Raw genomic sequence first — 20,322 nt, forward strand, 5'->3', positions numbered from 1 at the left:
GACTGTTTTTGTTCTTCTGCTGCCATGGAAAGTAATTGATCTCTTTAGCTAGTCATCTCTGGATATCATTAAACTGGATTTGATGAGGCCCCTGTTACCACAAAATCAGTTTACTAGATAAAATATGATTTGTCTCTCTCAGGGCACTTGTTGCTCACCCTGGAATCTAGAGGTGATTGTTGTAAGGACCAAGAGTGCTCATTCTAAGGACATAGAGCACAGGTATGGGGGTAAGCAGAGGCAGACTCTGGTCCGCCATTAGCTGACCACCTGGTGGGTTTTTGCTCTCTCTAGACTTGCCTAGTATTTCCATCTTTAGAAAGAGCCCGTGGTTGTCAAACTATATTCCTCTGTGCCCCATCACATGTTGGCTGTGGGAGTTGGGAGGAGACCATGGCTCTGACTCCCTCCAAACAGAGCAGTTCTGTTCTGAGTCACTTTTATCATGAAATTTCAGGTAAAATTTCTTCTGAACCTGAGGTTTGAGATCTGTTTAGAAACAAAGTACCAAAAACTCCTGGACTAGATGACCCACCTGCAGTCTCACTGGCCGTTACTTATTAGTGATAACACCTGCACACCGTCTCCAGCTCCCTGTAGCCTCCGTAGCACTTGTCTTGCTTGTGGTCCATTAGGTGGGAGCTCCAGGATCTCCCTCTTCCCAACCACTTACTTCTGGAGTTAGGTGTACAGGAAGTGCAGGAGCCCCGCATGGCCTTAGGGAGGAAGTCCACAGGAAGTGAGAGGTGAGCTGAGCCAGAGGTGTAGGGGAAAGCCCCCATTGATGGCCTGGGGTTACTCAACCCATTGTGTCACTGCAGTAAGTAGACATGGCCCTCAAGGGCAGGATCTCTCCTGCCCACTCCTGCAGGGTAGGCTGTTGAAAAAGGAGTGTGAATTTGAAAAAAGGTGTTTAGTCTGAACCACCAGTTGCCGAGTCCCAAGTGATGAAAAATGGCATCTGAAAGGGGCTTGAGGGTACTCAAAGAAAAGGGGAGAAGAAATAAGGAATTTCTGGTTTTAAAATGTACCCTTCTGGTGATCCAAGCAGTTAGATTTAATCTGTTTACATTGGATGGTAATAAAAGGAAGTGGGGCCAGCTGCAGAGCTCCTTACTGTGACAACAGTAACCTTCTATTATTCCCTCAAACTCCAGGAGGAAATAACTGAAACATCTGTGGCTCTTGGACAGAATTCACACACTCAGATAGGCAGCCTGAATGCTACTGCTAAATGACTTCGTATGTTCTTTCAGCAGAGACACAACCCTTTTGGGGAGCCAGACAGTACACAAGGAGACACCAGTTTGAGCTGAAATTCCAGCACCTCTTATCTAAATATGAGTACAGTCACCAAGCAACTATAGGCTGGAGGCAGCCCTGTGGAAAAAAAGCAAAAAGGAAACTTTGGGCAGTCCCTCCCATTGTTCCCCTTTTGCTTCCAGCTCAGACGAAAAATGCTACAAGGGACCAGGAGCTGTGGTGTCAGGTGTCTCCTCACTGCCAGGAGTGGCATTAGTGGGGAGAGGCAGGGTGGAGCAATCACCTGCCCATAGGGTTGGGACACTCACACTGTCTGATGATGCAGTTCTCTGAGTGCCAGTTTTGGAGTGATCTGCAGTGCCTCATCTAGCACAGGATCTGTGGATGACTGACCAACATGAGTTTGTTGGAATAGCACATAGCTATTTTCTTGTATCACTTAGAATTTGTCTCTTGTACATATTCTGAATGAGCTCCTCAGGCTTCTCTAGACCTAGATTTTTATTGTGTGTCACTTTTGCACATGCATAAAAAGGAAAATAAGAGCAAAATAAATAAGATATTCCTAAGACAACTTCACATTCAGAGTCCAACTCCTGTCCCACGTTGTTTTTTTTGTTGTTGTTGTTGGGTTTTTTTGTTTGTTTGTTTAGACTTTGTGTTTTGAATTGTAAACTCATAAGTAGTTGCAGAGTGCAGAGAGGTCCTATATACCCATCTCCCATCCCAGCTTCCCCTAGTGGTGACAGCTACTATAACTATAGTGCATTATTAAAACCGTGAAATTGATTCTAACCCCTATTTTACTCAGGCATGAATGCCCATGTTTTCCCACACTGGTGTCCTCTGGGCTATCTAAAGAATTGGTGACATGCCATTGCTTCAGTGTTCCTTTACTGTCTGGGGTTATTTGCCAAGCCATTGGCATCCATCTCCCAAGCTTTTTATTGTTATTTTATTTATTTTATTTATTTTATTTATTTACTTATTTATCTTTTTATTTATTTTAAAGATTTATTTTTATTTATTTTAAAGATTTATTTATTTATTTATTATTTATTTTATTTAACTTTTTATTTATTTATTTTAAAGATTTTATTTATTTATTCATGAGAGACACAGAGAGAGGCAGAGACATAGGCAGAGGAAGAAGCAGGCTCCCTACAGGGAGCCCGATATAGGACTCGATCCCAGGACCCCAGGATCACAACCTGAGCCAAAGGCAGATGTTCAACCACTGAGCCACCCAAGTGCTAACTAATTTTTACTTTTTTTTTTTTTTTTTTTTAATTTTTACTTTTTAAAAGAAAATACCTGGGCAGCCTGCGTGGCTCAGCGGTTTAGCGCTGCCTTCAGCCCAGGGCCTGATCCTGGAGACCCGGGATCGAGTCCCATGTCAGGCTCCCTGCATGGAGCCTGCTTCTCCCTCCGCCTCTCTGTCTCTCGTGAGTAAATAAATAAAAAAATCTTTAAAAAAAAAAAAAAGAAAAAAGAAAAAGAAACGAAAATACCTAAATTAGAGAAAAGTTTTCAGAGAATTACAAGAACTCTCAAATATCTTTCCCCTGGAAAGATAACATTTTGCTACATTTACTTTATCTTCCTTTTTTCCCCCCCACCCCCATTCCTCCTCTCCCTTTCTTTCTCTCTATCTTCCCCCTCCCTCTCTGCCTCTCTTTCTTTGGAATAGTTTGTAAGTTAGCATGTATCATGTCCTTTATCTCTAAACATTTCTGTATGTAGTTCCTAACAAGAAGATCATTCAGTTCAGTTACCACAGATCAAAATCAGAAAATGTAGTTTTAGTGTAATACTATGATCTAATTTATAGAGCTTATATTTCATTATGTAGCCATTCTAAGGTAATAAACTAAAACATTGTCAGTAATTGGAAAATTGCCCATAAATTAGTAAACAAAGCCAAATACAAAATATTTTATTTAAAACATGTTGATTGGGCATCCCGGGTGGCTCAGCGGTTTAGCGCCACCTTCAGCCCAGGGCGTAATCCTGGAGACCTGGGATTGAGTCCCACGTCGGGCTCCCTGCATGGAGCCTGCTTCTCCCTCTGCCTGTGCCTGTGCCTCTGCCTCTCTCTCTCTTTCTCTCTCTCTCCTCTCTGTGTATTCTCATGAATAAATAAATAAAATCTTAAAAAAAATAAAACATATTGATTTCGGGGATCCCTGGGTGGCTCAGCAGTTTAGTGCCTGCCTTCAGCCCAGGGCGTGATCCTGGAGTCCTGGGATCAAGTCTCACATCAGGCTCCCTGCATGGAGTCTGCTTCTCCCTCTGCTTATGTCTCTGCCTCTCTGTGTGTGTGTCTCATGAATAAATAAATAAAAATTTTTTAAAAATAAAAATGAAAACATGTTGATTTAAGACATGACAACATTCTGTGTTATATAAACTCCAATTTATAATTACCAGAAGCTATCCTGCAGATGTGTGAATTGTTTTGTCACAGGAAAAAATATAAATGGGATAATTACAATCCTTATAATGACTATTAATAAAAAGCTATCTGGGTATTGTGGCTATAGTTTTCAATTCTAAAATCAGATATCTAGTCTTATAAAAGTTAAATCACATTTATCTATTCATTTAACAATCACCTTATTGAAAAGAATGAAATAATAAAAAATAGATCTGACTTGGAAAATACAGAACAATTAGGTAAAGACCACCCATACATAGCACTATGTCATGGATCTGCCGCTTAAAAGATGGAAGTGTGAGAGAAACTCCCAGAGCACCTGAGAAATGAAGTAGAACTTTGAATTCAGACAAGACAAACTCCGTGAACCCAGGCTGGGGCGTCTCTGGTGGTCTCAGCCTCAAGACCTGACTTTGGTGGTGGCTTCTGGATAAAGCAAAACAACCCGAGTGTAATTATTTTAGGAAGGACCAGAATTTCTAAAAATCTTGCAAAAAAAAAAAAAAAAAACCGAAGACATGGAACTCTCTAAAGGTGATAAAGGGAGAGCTAAACAGGAGACTGGGATATGTCTAAGGTTGACATTTAATTTACAGTGTTCATTTCCAGTTTTTACAGATGCTTTTAACTATTACAGTGTTTTATTTTTAAAAGTTACTAGAAGAAGGGAATCATTATTCTGTTTGTCATTAGGGGCTTAGTTTTTCCTCTATTAAGAGGTATGAACAGTTCTATTCAACAAGTATGCTATGAGTATCAGTTTATTCCCAAATTGTACTCTAATATCAACCCCAGCAAGGGCTCAGGGTCCTTTTGTTGGCATTTGACAATGAATAGAATTGACTTTGTTTTTTCAGGAATACAAAGAGATATGTAGGAGGATATTCACTTATTTCTTAGATCTTTTGAAAAGGAATTAAGAAGCAAACAGAGTTTTTAAATGCTTGCCTACCTAGATGGCCTATATATCAGTGGTTTTTAAGTATCAACTGGGGGCCAGCACTGGCCCTGTTTTACAGTGGCCCAAGGCAAAAACTAAAGACAAAATAGTCTGCTTGCCTGCCTATCTGTCTATGTATCTATCTATCTGGTATAAGATCACCAACTGGTCACCTAGGTGGCTCAGTGGTTGAGCATCTGCCTTTGGCTCAGGTCATGATCCCAGCTGGGATCGAGTCCCATATCAGGCTCCCTATGGGGAGCCTGCTTCTCCCTCTGCCTATGTCTCTGCCTCTCTCTGTGTGTCTCTCATGGATAAATAAATAAAATTAAAAAAAAAAAAAAGAAGGTCACCAACTGTCTTTTCATAGGAAGGACTGCCCTAATGCTGCCATTTTCTCCCTATAAAGTATTTGGGTATAAAATATTCTTAAGGGACTGGTGAGAATGGAAAGTAGCAAAACAAAAAGTTAGCAATGCTATGTTGGTCCTTTACGTTTCTTTTTCTTGCATTTACTCATCAATTCAACAGTTCAGGAACCGTCTCAGCAAAGCAACACTATAAAAGAAAGAGTTCTAGTTCAGGAGATAGGAAGCTTCACCATGTGCCTTTGGGCAGACTGCTAAGTGCATTTTAGGTGTAATATAGTAGTCTAATTCCTACACCAAGGGTTGTTGTGAGGAATAGATGAGATGTTATTTCATGTACAAGTGCTTGATCCAGCTGAGTGAAGTAAGTCAGTCGGAGAAGGACAAACATTATATGTTCTCATTCATGTGGGGAATATAAATAATAGTGAAAGGAAATATAAGGGAAGGGAGAAGAAATGTGTGGGAAATATCAGAAAGGGAGACATAACGTAAAGACTGCTAACTCTGGGAAACGAACTAGGGGTGGTGGAAGGGGAGGAGGGTAGGGGGTGGGAGTGATTGGGTGACGGGCACTGGGGGTTATTCTGTATGTTGGTAAATTGAACACCAATTAAAAAAAAATAAATTCCATAAAAGCAAAAAAAAAAAAAAAAACAAGTGCTTGATCCATAATAAAAACCACTAAATGGAGGCCATCAAGAATAGATGTGAAATCACTTTATAAATTCTAAAGCATTATGCAAATATAAGGTACTGTTATTAGCTAGGATTAAATTTTTTAAAACAGTCCTATGATGAATAGCTTCCAAATTAAAAGCACATGTGTTATCAGAATAGCAGTAAATCTTTCACCATACAGGGCAAGTCAGTGATATTAACAAAACTGGCTCATTGTTCACAGACTGGCATGAATCAGTGCAAGACATAGTCCCAGTTCAGCTACACGGAGTGCTTATCTGTGTCAGGAGTAAACTTTGAAGGGATTTTTTTCTTTGAAACTGCTTGAAAACTTGAAAAAATGGCTTAAGTATAGATTTCTTTCTTTCTTTTTTTCCCCTCCCTTTACAGCCAAAGAAGCCTAAAGCCCCAGACAATCCATTTCATGGCATTGTCTCCAAGTGTTTCGAGCCTCATCTCTACGTGTATATTGAGTCCCAGGACAAGTGAGTGATGAACGTTTTGCTGTTTTCTACTGCGTTTCTCCCTCCTCTAGTCGTGGTTGGGCCTCACAAGGGCACAGCCCTTTCCAGAGGTTGAAGGAGGTCACAGGCCTCCTGTGACCCTCCCTGGAAACCTTCTAAGGAGATTTTTCACTCTTATGAATATTATCATTTATTGTATCCATAAATCTTAGAACCCCTAGTTTTACTCTAATAATAAGGTCCTAAATGGATCCCTAACAAACTCTTCCCACATAGGTACTGAGCTCTTATATAGCTACACTTGTCAGCCCACAGGGCTTGACCATGGCAGGCACTGGAAAATACAGAAAGAAAGCCTTGTCTCTAATATACATATTTTTCAGTATAATTTGTTTAGGTTTTCATTTTGAAATGATTTAGACTTCTGAAAAAGTTACCAAAAATCCTCATATATCCTTCCCCCAGAGAATGCTACTGTTTTACATAATCACAGTTATCAAAACCAGGAGGGTGACATTGTGCCATGAATGTCTACTTTCTGGCCCAAGATCCCATCATGCATTTGGTTGTCAGGTCTCTTTAGTTTCCTTTAACCTTGAATCCTTCCACAGTCTTTTGTCTATTTCTCATGACCTTGACACTACAGAGTATTGATTGACAAGTTATTTTCTACATTGCCCTCAAATTCAGTTTGTCTGATGTTTGCTCTTGGTTAAATCTAGATTTTGCATTGCAGGCAAGTATACCATACAGGTGATGTCATGTCCCTCTGCTTACATCACATCAGGAGGCACTTCATGTGGCTATGTCTCATTACTGGTGATGTTAACTTTGATCACTTAAGATGGTGCTTGCTAGCTTTTTCTGCTTTGAAGCTACTATTTTTCTCTTTGTAATTAATAAGTATCATGTGGGGGAATACATTGGGACTATGTAACTATTCCTGTTTCTCCTCACACTGTGCCCACTCATTTTGACATCCCTTGATGATTCGTGCCTGAAGCAGTTATTACTATAGTGTTTGCCAAATGTTGATTTTCCATTTCCATCATTTCTCCTGTATTTATTAATTAGATTTCTTCTGTAAAGAAGCACTTCCCCTTCATCCCCCTGTGTGTGTGCTTATTTATGTCAGTATGCACTGGTAGATTCTTACTTTCTTTTATGGATTTTTTTTTAAGATTTTATTTATTTATTCATAGAGACCGAGAGAGAGAGAGAGAGAGGCAGAGACACAGGCAGAGGGAGAAGCAGGCATCATACAGAGAGCCTGACGTGGGACTCGATCCAGGTTCTCCAGGATCATGCCCTGGGCTGCAGGCGGCGCTAAACCGCTGTGCCACCGGGGCTGCCCTCTTTTATGGATTAGCATCCATTTAATATACATACTTTTTATAAACACAGGAGTTCCTAAAAATTTTCACAAAGCAGCCCACTGCTGCCACGTTTCCTCACAGTGGTCAGAGGAGTATGTTCAAGTTCCAGTGTCCATTTTTCATGAAAAAGAGGAAGGCCTCTCCTCATCCCTGAATTTCTGTCCACAGCCAGAGGATCAATTGAAGACCCTTCCACACTGGAAGGCAGATTTTGGAAAAGTCAGGTTTCTGGAGACAGGCTGGTCCTGGCTCTGAGACGAGGCCTTGTAGCCTAAAAAACATACTTGGGAGGACCCGACAGTGGCTCACGTGGGGAGCACAGTAGCGACTGTGAGAGAGTTCTCAAGGGAAGTTCTCTGGGAAAGCATTTAGGTGCTGAAATTTAGTCCCTTTTTTTTTTTTTTTTAATGCTTCTGTTGTGGGTTAGCAAATTCTTGTTTCCCAATATGTTTCAGAGGCAAACCATAAGATTAAGAGATTTTTTTTAAAAAAAGGAGAGAGAGACTTTTTCAAGTGGATTCACTACATGGGACCTTATTATTATTCACCTATTTGATTCTGTAGATTGCATCTACTTTTTGACCCCATATAAATACAAAATGTGGGGATCCCTGGGTGGCTCAGCGGTTCAGCGCCTGCCTTTGGCCCAGGGCGTGATCCTGGAGTCCCAGGATCGAGTCCCACGTCGGGCTCCGGGCATGGAGCCTGCTTCTCCCTCTTCCTGTGTCTCTGCTTCTCTCTCTCTCTCTCTCTCTCTCTCTCATAAATAAATAAATCTTTAAAAAACAAATATAAAATGTTTCATATTAAAGTTGTAGAAAATGAACTTTGTAGAAGAGCTTCTATGTTAACAGAAACAACCTCCTGTTTCCTAGCCCCCAAAGAAAGAGGTGCTTTCACATTTGCCTTGCAAAGCCAGGCTGCCGCCTCCTCTCTATTCTTTGGACTTATGTCCAAAAGCACACAGAAAGGCAGTAATTGCTATTGCCATTTGCTCCTTTGGAACACCTTGTCTTCTGTGTTAAAAGGTTTTTTCTCAGGAAGTTAGTGAGACACCTCAAGAGACAGGTAAAAGACCAGTTATTTAGTTATTTACCTAAGAGATTAACAGGTATTAGAGCAGCCCACCTAGATCACTATTTTTGGACAAAACCTCTTCTCTCATCAACTCCGATTCTTATTTTTAAAAAGGTTTAAAAGCTGTTGGATCCAGAGTTTAAAGTGGATATCTGAAATAACCACATACTTTCCTCAGACCTACCTGGTCTAGAGAGTTGTTTTTCTGAATTCTCTTAATTCTGGTATCTACTCTTTTCACATAGCCTGGATTCATATAAAGTGTACTCATTGTTCATGATACTTCGGGCAGAGAGCCAGACCACCCTTCCTTAGGGACTCTCCATTTCTCTATGAAAAATGAAGTGCTGGCCACTCATCCTGCCGTTTGGCCTCACTAGGATGTTTCCACAGCACTGGGGAAGTAGCAGAAGCTACTTGTAGGAGAATTGCGTAGGTTGTGCTGTTGTCGCTCCAGAATAAGCAGCAAAGGCTTGAAGTAGAAAACAGAGTTCAAGAAATCCATTTCCTCATCTTTTAAAGCAGAGAATCAGACAAAATAATGCCTATGGCAGTGGCTATTAACCTTTTTTTGAGTCATGGATCCCTTTGAGAGCTCAATGAAACTATAGACTCTCTTGCCAAAAGAAAATTCACGTAAACCCACACACTATCTTGAGTGCAGTTTCAAGGGGTTCTACAAGTCCTTTTGTCAAAGAAACCTAAGGGAAGAAACTCAGGTGGGGACTGATTTTGTACTTATTACAGTCTTGTAGCTTTGACTCAAAAATCTGCAAGGGTGGAAAATCTTAGACCATTCACAAGCTCCCAGATGACAGAGACCCAACACAGTGTAGTGGAAAGAGCGTGGGCCTAGATGCCAGACAGACCAGGATTTGAGTCTGCACTCACTAGCCTGGGACCTCAAGCATGGTACTTAACCTCTTGGAGTTTGTTTTATCCTCTCTACAGTCAAGTTAGTAATGTTCCCCCCACAGGATCAGTGGCCAGGATGAGATGAGATGACATGCTGGCATTTGGCACAAGTGATACCTGCCCTGCCCACCTGGTGCTCTCGTTCCAGACTCTCAAGTAGCCCTGATCAGTGTTGCCAGCTTTCTGTTGGGCCTGGCATGGAGTCCGCCCTCTCATCTCCCAAGCCTTTCACCTGCCCAGGCAAAGTTCTGGCAGCACCTGCCCCAGCCAAAAGCCAAATAGCAGCGGGAGAACTGCAGAGCCAGTACCTAGGGAGGAGGAAGAAAGTAAGGATATCCCCAGAGCTGTCTCCTCAGCAGATTGGGCTAACCTGTCCTTCTATGTTTTAAGCAGCTTTCTCAACTTTTGTTTATGTTCAAGAAGGAAGTTATATAACTTTTACTCTTGGGAATGTAGTGATTTTCTCTGGCTGACGCTTGGAGAAGAGATTTCTCTACATAGACACTTTCTTTAAATTGCAGACAAGAGTGCCCCCATTACTCCTTAGTACTTCAGTGTGTGTTTCCTATAAATCAGGATACAGTCTACCTAGCCACAGTGTACATATCAATGTCAGGAAGTTAACTTGATCCATTAGTACCATTTAATTCATAGACTCCATTCCATTTCACTGGTAGTCCCAGTCATGTCTTTTCTAGATCCAGGATCCGTGCCAGAATCACAGGGTGCATTTACTTGTCATGTCTCTTTGGTCTCTTCAATCCAGAAATATAACTCATTCTTTCTTTATCTTTCATGACCTTGAAATTTTTGAAGAGTACAGGCCAATTTGTTTGTGGAATGTCCCTCCATCTGAGCTTGACTAATGTTTCTTCATGATTTATGATTTATGCAGAAGTGATGCTGGGTTCTTTTCAGTAATTCATTTTAGGAGGACACAGTGTCCTACTTGTGTTCAATTTTTATTACTTGCTTTAGATGGAGTCTACCAGGCTTCTCTATTTATTAATAAGTAATAATAATAAGTGTCAGGAGAAACATTAAAACCATATAAATAGTCTTTTTCTCATCTTCCACCTCCCGCTGATACCTGCCTGAATCACTTATTACTAAAACAGTTGCCAAATGACAATTTTTCTAATACTGTCAATTATTATTATTATTAATACAATTTTTCTTCTGCTTTTATTAGTTTGCATTATATTTTAAGAGAAAGCTTTCTTTTCTTTTCCACATTTATTGTGTCAGCATGTACCCATAGATTCCTATTTTATTCAGTGGGTTATATCTGTTACTACCTTCTTTTTTTTAAAGATTTTATTTATTTATTCATGAGAGACACAGAGAGAAGGCAAAGATATAGGCAGAGGGAAAAGCAGGCTTCTCTCAGGGAGCCCAATGTGGGACTCACGTCCTGAGCCAAAGGCAGACGCTCAACTGCTGAGCCACCACGGGCATCCCCCGTTATTACCTTTTTTTAAGTTTATGTTGGGATAAGTTTATACCTACATAAAAGTTTCAGAAATAGCACTGATTGCTCATATTCCTTTCTCCCAAGTTCTCCTGATGTTAACATCTTATATAACCATAGCAGTTACCACTCCAGCAAGTTAACGTTGGTACAGTTCTATTTACTAAACTCAGGATTTATTTGGATTTCCCACCAGTTTTTCCACTGATGTCTTTTTTTTCTTTCAGGTTCTGTCATTGTTTTAATGCTCAAATTGTCCCTGATTTGGCCACTGGAATCCCTTCAAACTGGTTTTTCATGCTTTTTGCATGCACCTATCATTTCTGGCACAACAAAATATACCAGAGTCTCTGGCACTTTCCTACCCCAGCCCTGGAGTCACCCATTTTTCCAAGATCCCTTGTTTCTTTGGAAATGATACTTAGAAACTAAGTTCGGAGGATCAGATATGTTCATTACTGCTTGAATGTTATGCTTCTAGGCACTTGCAGTTGAAAGAGCTAAGGATTATATGTGGGTATATACATATATGTATACCTCCATATCTGTTTTTATACCGACTTATTAAAACCTGGGAGTTTATGCCAATAACTCTAATTCTGATCTAATACCACAGGGTTTATTTTAGCCTCTCCTTTTCCTTGTTTCTAACTACCTTCCACAGCAGTGAGAAACTTGGCTCCCCAGATCTTCCCTGTATTTATTTATTTGCCCCATTTACCTGTGTGTAACCCATCTCCCAGTTGTGATCAAGCCAAACCTCAGCTCTGCAACACCACTGGCCATACTAGAGCCAAGTCGTCGGCCTCTACCTAAGAGCAGGGGAGGAAGGGGTCCAAGTTAGTTTGAGTACCCTTGAGTTAACAAGCTCTGTAAACTCTGGGGGATCCTAAGCTTCATTGCCCATGATCTCCTCCTTGCCAGCTTTGTCTGACTGCCATCTTCCTTTCCCTGTGCCATTCCAGTTAGAGTATTGTTGCTGGGGATGCTGACTGCAAATCCCAGAAGAAACTGCCTTAGTCTTTCCTCTACTGATACTGCTCTGCAGTGGTCTTTCATCTTGGGTCATTTCATCGATCGGTGGAACCCTCAGCAGTAGTTCACATGGCCCCCTGACATGCTTGTACATTCTTGGGCAGAAAGCTCATGCTGCAAAGGAGGAGGTGAAAGATACCATCCACATCCATGGTGTGTTCCTTTAAGCTGGAGAGAAAGTGAACATAGCAACAAGCACAATGCCATCTATCTGTAGAGTTTTTTAGTGTTGTGAAATCAAAATCACAGTACAGTGGATAAAGCTGGCTTTTGGAGTCAGACACCCCTAAGTTCAGATTCCAGCTCCAACAAATTCTGTGACCTAGGGCAAGCTATATTATTTTGCTCAGCCTCAGTTTTGTCATTTACAAAATGGAGATAAGAATGCCTTCTCCTCGGGGCTGTTGTGAGAAGATAGTATTTCTAATGCATCTGGCACAGATGCCACCCAGGCATCTGTTTATAGGCCTGTGGCCTGGTGGGAGATTGTGGTGTATGGCATGAAGGCATGAAGCTACCAGTAGTTTGCTGTGGGAATACAGAGGACTGTATAAATCAAACTGAAGGTCAAACTTTTGCCCCATCCCCTCTTCCTTACGTCCTCCCTCCCACAGACCATATACTGTGCTCACTTCTACTCCAGGCCTTTATTGCCTCATCTAGTCTACTGCAGAATTTTCTCTCTGGTTTCCTTTGTCTGAAACAAATGGTTAATATTGTCTGTACTGCAAAATTAGCATTTTGTTGCTATCTTGAAATCTCAACATCATGAGCATGAGCGTTCTGACTCCTTACATAGATTAGAGCTCCTGATGGGTTGATGCTGTGTCCTGACCACCATACCCAGCAGCACCTTGATCAGGGCTTGACCCTTTAGAAACTCTTCCTTGATTGTAATTGCTTTATAGTGTGAAAGACACCTCCTTATGACTCCACTCAGCAGGTCAATATGCCACATGCTCCTTTCTCTAGTAGTCTTACAGGGTCTGGCCAGACTCAGGCTAGTGTTTGGTGCCTAGAAGAAATGACAACCTTTGTTGTTGTTGTTGTTGTTGTTTTTAGTTGAACTCATTTATATCTTGTATGTATATATGCACATACCATATCTTATACATATCTTATATGTATATATGCACATACTACATGCTCAGTTTGAAATCCATTGGATAGGGCCATCTGTGCTGTGACATGTTGATTACTTGTTTTCCAGTGTCTCCTATGGCACAGAAGCATGGAGATGCAAAGAGTAGCATTGTAAGGGAGGGAAGCTTACTCTGACGGGTTTATATCTCATCTGCCCAGAGGACGGCGTCAAAAGTGCTCTGGGAGACAGCCTGCAAAGTATACAAGAACTTCAGAGGTTTTCTTTAAGTGGAAATTTTCTTTTGTTTTAGGAGCATGATTAATTTATAATCCTACTGATCAGGTTGGCTCTGAAATACGAGGCAGGGAAGTAAGTATCCTGACTTCAGCTACTAGGGGAACTGGATGAGTGGTTAAAATAAAAACACTTCAGAGCTCTGGCCCCTGTTTTTGTTGGCACTAGAGATTTGGCAATTAGCATCTCTCCTAAGAAGACTCAAGTGGAACTTTTTGATTTCTGTTATGTGCTCTCCTCCCCTGCACCAGCCCCTGCCCCATCCCCACCTTCCCACCCTTCTGCTCCTGTCCTTCAGGCAGAGTGTAGGGCTGACCAGCTGGGTACATACTGGGCACCGACATAACTGGAAGATTACCTTTACACACATAAGCGTGAGGGGTGGGCCTGGGGAGAGCAGGAAGAAATAAACATTATCCCTCAAGGAGCATGTGATAATGCATATGAACCGGGGAAGAAGATTGAGCAAGCACCTTTAGCTTGTGTACCAACTTCAGCTTATCAGTAACTAGCTAGATGCTGGTTCAAGAAGGATTCTGAAATTACACCAAAGATCAGTGAAAGAGAAAGCCATTATTGATACATTGCTGTGCTGCGGGCCCAGGATAGGAGAAGGCTGTCATGTTTCTTTTTTTTTTTTTTTTTTATTTATGATAGTCACAGAGAGAGAGAGAGAGAGAGAGGCAGAGACACAGGCAGAGGGAGAAGCAGGCTCCATGCACTGGGAGCCCGATGTGGGATTCGATCCCGGGTCTCCAGGATCGCGCCCTAGGCCGAAGGCAGGCGCCAAACCGCTGCGCCACCTAGGGATCCCTGTTTCTTGAACATTTGACATCCTTCCTTATGCTGGATAGTAAAGTGTTACAATAATAATAATAATAATAATAATAATAATAATAATAAAAATGTCAGTGTATGGCAAATGACAGAAGTTGAAATTGAGACAGAAGGTGGTGGGAGTGGGAGTTGTCCAGCCTGAGCCCTGAGCCAAGCCTAAGGATGAGTAGAGAGGTAGCAGAAGAGCCTCCTTGGCCAGGGGAGGCATCCAGGCATTACAGGCAAAGGCCCAGAGTCAGGGATAGAGATGGGGCAGGGGGCAGTTGAGGGGAATCTGGCTGGCATGGAGGGTCCCCATGCAGGAGCAATGAGAGATTACAGGAAAGGGGGGGCAAGAAGAGGCAACAAGGAATGGGGTGGTGACCCTGCAGCTTCCTCTCCTTCCCTGCTTGCTGACCATCACCACAAAGACCTAGCCTAGACCTGAAGTTCTTTGAGGGCAGAGTGGCTACATCTGGATATAATAAACTTTCAATAACAAAATCTCTTGAGTAAAATGTCAATTTTCTCCTATTCCTGCTAATTGATGCTGTGTGTGGTTCTTGTCTTTTTCTTCCTGTTACATAAATACATTTTGAAAGCACAGCTGGATTCTTGTAGCCTTAGACAGCAACCTAAAAAGACATAAAATGTCAAGAGGTGGGGACTCCTCCCATTCTTCATACAGCACAAATGTGCAGGAAACAATGAGTAGAGCCCTGTTGGGTCCTAGCTATGATGACTCAGTATGACTGAGCCAGATTCAGTGATGTTTGAATGGGGGATGAGGAGACAGCTACAGCCGTCATCACTGTCGTGACCTGCTGCAAGCCTGAGGCTGCCATACCCTCCCTTGTCCCAAGATTTTTTACCCTTTTGATTCTGAAAGTTTTAAGGAAAAAACTGCATTAAAATACTGCATTAAGTGATCCCTGGGTGGCGCAGCGGTTTGGCGCCTGCCTTTGGCCCACGGCGCGATCCTGGAGACCCCGGGATCAAGTCCCACGTCGGGCTCCCGGTGCATGGAGCCTGCTTCTCCCTCTGCCTGTGTCTCTGCCTCTCTCTCTCTCTCTCTGTGACTATCATAAATAAATAAAAATTAAAAATAAAATAAAATAAAATGAAATACTGCATTAAAACCCCAAGCATTAGAATATTTCTAAGTATATAAGAATACTTAGGCATCTGTCTTATGTGCACATTTAATAATATCAAAATATTTGCTGACACCATAACCTTTTTGTATTTTCAGACGTACGAAGGTAGAGTGCTTAGCATGAAATTTGAGCCCAGGCTATTTGGTTTTGAATCCTGGATCCGCTCCTCTCTTGCTCTATGACCTTGGACAAGGTCCTTAACTTTTCTGCACCTTGCTTTTTGAAAATGAGGACAGGAATAGTCCATACTTCATAAGGTTATTGTGAATATTGAGTGAAGTGCAGTGAAACGACATTTCTAAAGAGCTGACATAGGGCACCTGCAGTGGTTGAGTGTCTGTCTTTGGCTCAGGTCGTGATCCTGGGGTCCTGTAATCAAGTTCCACATTGGGCTCACTACAGGAAGCCTGCTTCTTCCTCTGCCTGTGTCTGCCTCTCTCTGTGTGTCTCTCAGGAATAAATAAAGTTTTTTTAAAAAATAAATTACTGACACAGCGTGTGCCTGGTATATTGTATGTGTTCAGAAAATGATCACTGTTGTTACTTAGGATTTTCATTTGTGGAGAGAGGAAATGGTAGTAAAATGATAGTAGGACCAGTGCAAGCACTTAAATGGTAGCTTCTAGGCTCAGCTATGCCACTAAATTGTGTGACAAACATTTTAGACCTTAATTTTTTCATCTCTTAGAGGATCCAGTAATACCTTATCTCCCTTACAGAGGCTTGGGGTCAGATGTGATCATGAAATGCCTTGAGAAGCATAAAGCAGCACTCAAATTGTTGGAGTGCTGATGGTGGTTAATGAAGATATGGATAAAAGTCTGATTTTAAACGTGAAAAGCATTAGGAATGATTTACCCATGGCAATTGAGCACATTTGCTTTATCTTTCTTGAAATAACATTGTAGGATTTCTTCCTTCTAGAAACCTTGGAGAGCTGATTGATAGGTTTGTGGCCGATTTCAAAGCCCAGGGGCCACCTAAGCCCAACACTGAAGAAGGAGGTGCTGTGCTCCCCAGCTGTGCTGATCTCTTTGTCTACTACAAGAAGTGCATGGTGCAGTGCTCTCAACTCAGTACTGGGGAGCCAATGATCGCTCTGACCACCATTTTCCAGAAGTACCTCCGAGAATATGCCTGGAAAATCCTTTCTGGCAATCTACCCAAGTGAGTGCCATTCTTGCTGATCTGAGTGGTGAAGCAAGATTCTGAATATACCTAAATATGGGAATCTAAGAAAATCTAATCTGAAATTGTTTACTGAACTGCTAAGAGTCTCAGGGAAGGAGGGAAACACTCTTACCGAGTTCCCAAGGGTCTGAGATGATTTCCATTCTAATGGGATTCCACAGCTGATCAAGACCATTAGAGGAAATACCGTCACTGGCTGCCAGCATAGGTCAGATCTTAACCACAGTGAACTCAAGGGTCAATTCCATCATGTATGTATTTATTCTGTGTGGATTCAACAATAGGTAGGTGGCCAAAAAAAGTAAGGTGGTGGTGGTAATAACTTTTATTAACAGCACAGGCAGTTTCATTCAATGAGAGTATGCCCTGGGATGATAAACACATGGGAAGCATGAATCTGCATTTCCCTTGATCTGATTATGTTCCAAAGTCTCTTAGTTTGTATGTGTCTTGTTGAATAGAGTCTCATGTTTAAAGATGTGGTAGGACTTGGGAAGAGGAGGTTACATAGCACAGCCCCTAATTATAGTGACTTCACGGTGTTCTGGGACATCAGAATATTGTTATAATGCTTATTAATTGAAATAAATGGCTGTTCAACTAGATTTTTTCAACTAAAGATTTTTGGTTCAAGGGTGCCTGGGTGGTTCAGTTGATTAAGGCATCTGACTCTTGATCTCAGCTCAGGATTTGATCTCGAGGTCATAAGTTCAAGCCCTGCATTGGGCTCCAAGCCCAGCATGGACCCTACTTTGATTAACTAATTAAAATATTAAAGATTTTGGTTCTATAGCAATTTTGATTATGATAGAGTATGATCTAAAGTAATGCTTTGGTGGGGACACCTGGATGGCTCAGCAGTTGAGCATCTGCCTTTGGCTCAGGGTATGATCCTGGGGTTCCCGGGATCAAGTCCCACATTGGGCTCCCTGCAGGGAGCCTGCTTCTCCCTCTGCCTATGTCTCTGCCTGCCTCTGTATCTCTCATGAATAAGTAAAACCTTAAACAAATAATAATAATAATATAAAGTAATGCTTAGGAATTTAGTATTTATAAATTATCCCCCCGGCTAAATCCAATAATTCTGGAAGTAGTTGCTGTTGTTTTCACTAAAATGTGTCCTACATGGGAGTTTTACATTATCTGGAAGAAAGAAAATAAAATACCTGTGTTCTAACCAGAGACTTGAAGTAATAGATATATTTCACCAATGAGAATTTCTTTGACTATGATAAAAAATATTTTTAAAAAATTCTAATAATTTTTATCCTGATCACCAAAATATGTTTATTATAGTTTAGAAAACATAGAAAAGCATAGAGACAAAAATAAAAGTCAGCTATAATCTCACCAGCCAGAGAAAATAAATATAACTTTTTGGCATATATTTTTCTGTTCTTTATTTTTATATATAATGTGTGTGATTTTGTGCTTTGGTTTAACAGTATTGGGTCTATACAGCTTGTAGTTTTCTGCCATGCTGCTTTCACTTAACATCATCCTGTGAGCATTTTTCCCCATGTGTCACAGCAGGAAACAAATGTTATACTCGGCTAGGGTATTATCACCAAAGCAAGTATTCACAGAAATGGGGACAAGGTAAAAGGAACCAAAAGAAGGTACTGAAGCATCCCAATACTAGGAGGTAGTTGTTACCTGAAAACTCGCTTGAGAGCTGGGGCTGTTGATGAAGGGCTGCCACACAGAAAATGGAGGGCCACAGTCCTTGCCAGCACCACTACTGAAGCAGAGGGAGTAGGAGGCCTCGTTAGTATTCAGATGTGTCTCTCCTCTACCTCTCCAACTTCTTGCTGCAACTTCTGTTGACTGAACCCAACAGGAGGCCAGAGGGCCAGGGAGCCAGCATGATAAGTCTGTAGAGGTCAGTCTCCTGAACCATAGAGAAGGAAAGAGAAGAGTAATGAATGGATCTGGGAGGCCAACAGAGAACATTCAGCATTCAGGACATTGTATAGTCATCAAAACACTTAATGTTGATGTTGTGATAATCCAACATACAGAAGAACCTCACTTAACTTCTGAAGTTCTTATTGATTATCCTCTTAATTGATAGATAGGTTGGGCTCACTATTTTAGTTTAGTTTTTTTTTTTTTTTTTTTTCAAGATTTTATTTATTTGAGTGAGTGAGTGAGAGAGAGCACACAAGCATGGGCAGAGGGAGAGGGAGAAATAGACTCCCCTGCTTAGCAGGAAACCCAGTGTGGAACTCAATTTCAGGACCCTGAGATAATGACCTGAGTAGGTGCCTCCCCCAACCAGTTTAGTATTTTAAATAACACTCAGAAAAGCATCCTTGAAAAGGAGTAGAACCACTGGATCAAATAATGTGAACATTTTTTTAAGCTCCTGAAATATACCTCCAGGAAGGCTGTACAACTTAATGCACCTGACCTATAGTGCAAGAGAGTGTCAGCATCCTCACACCCTTGTAAGTGCTGGAAATGAAGAGATTTTCAAATCTTTGATTACCAGTAAGATTGGGCAGTTTTAGCGCTATTTTTAAAATATTTTTATTTTTAAGGTAAATGTAGTTGAATTCTGTCTTCTTTAAAAATATATATAAAATCTCACAGTTGAAATAGGTTTTATAACTGTATTTTTACGTTTTGTGAGCAAATTATTAGATCAGTAGGAAGGTGGCCTTTGGGCAGGAACCATGTCTGACATTCACTTTGGTACCCTCTACAGCACAATGTACAAATTCCTGTGCAGTGTTCTTAACTGAAACAGTTGTGGAACAACCTCTTGTACCACAGATGATCCTGAATGAGCTCTCCAGATCAGGAGATTGTAAGCTAAGCAGAGAGGCCACTCAGCAGCCTTTCTCTGAGTACCAGAGTCATCATAGTTAATATGACTGATTACAGGCTCACAGTTGGAATTTTTCTTCCCACTCCTGATGGTCAGAGAATTTAAACAGATGATAGTCAAGGTAAGGTCAGTAGGAAAGAGGCTCATTGTACATGAATTTGTTTGGGCCATATCCAGCCTTTCCTTCCCCCTTTTCTTTGTCTTAAGATGTCCGGTTACCTGTTCAGGAAGCAAATGAGAAGTCCCAGCCTAACTAGTTCCTGTTCCTTTTCCTCAGAACCACAAGCAGCAGTGGAGGGCTGACCATCAGCAGCCTCCTCAAAGAAAAGGAAGGCTCAGAAGTAGCCAAGTTCACTCTAGAGGAGCTCTGCCTCATCTGTGGCATCCTAAGCACAGCCGAGTACTGTCTGGCTACCACCCAGCAGGTGAGCTGCCCACTGCCTCCTTTTCCTGAACCATCTGGGCCTCTTGACTCAGTAGGTAAAATTATGGGCCCTAACAAGCCACATACCACCTGGGGCAGACCAGTTGGTCCTAGAGGAAAATTGCTGTCCATTCAGAAGATGGTCCAGGCAGCCATCTCACAGAAGAGCCTTGTTAAAAGGGGACTGGGCAAGAAAGTCTGGCTGATCTCCTCCCCAGAGTCGTTTAAGCTATTCAGAGGGCATGTCCTCTTGAAAGTAGGTCAGTAGCACTGTCTCCCATATGAGAAAAGCAGTGAATATGATGCTAGGACCCAGCCTTTGGTGGTGATGAGTCACAGCCAGTGATTCCATCTCAGAAGTGTTAGTAGGCTAAGCAAAATCCTCTGGGCTTTTATGTGTCTCCTAAAATGTACATAGCATTCTCAGTCTGCCTAAACAAACAACCATTGTTTGGATGCTGACGTTCAGGAACTGTGAAGCAGGAAAGGGTGATGC

The 20,322-nt window shown here is 41.6% G+C and overlaps 1 protein-coding gene across 2 annotated transcripts in view; it reads left to right on the plus strand.

Moving 5' to 3' along the window:
• The window catches only part of VPS53 (VPS53 subunit of GARP complex), a 167,903-nt gene that overhangs the window by 77,939 nt on the left and 69,642 nt on the right, over nt 1-20,322 (plus strand). For both annotated transcript variants that reach the window (XR_005364750.1, XM_038548440.1), the window contains exons 13-15: nt 6,080-6,174; nt 16,303-16,545; nt 19,680-19,827. Coding sequence is in view for 1 of the 2 variants with exons in the window: in XM_038548440.1 (XP_038404368.1) it covers nt 6,080-6,174; nt 16,303-16,545; nt 19,680-19,827 (486 nt within the window). In the remaining variant the exon portion in view is untranslated. The remainder of the gene's footprint in view (nt 1-6,079; nt 6,175-16,302; nt 16,546-19,679; nt 19,828-20,322) is intronic.

The sequence above is a fragment of the Canis lupus genome, chromosome 9 (assembly GCF_011100685.1).
Source record: "Canis lupus familiaris isolate Mischka breed German Shepherd chromosome 9, alternate assembly UU_Cfam_GSD_1.0, whole genome shotgun sequence".
Taxonomy (NCBI): Eukaryota; Metazoa; Chordata; class Mammalia; order Carnivora; family Canidae; genus Canis; species Canis lupus.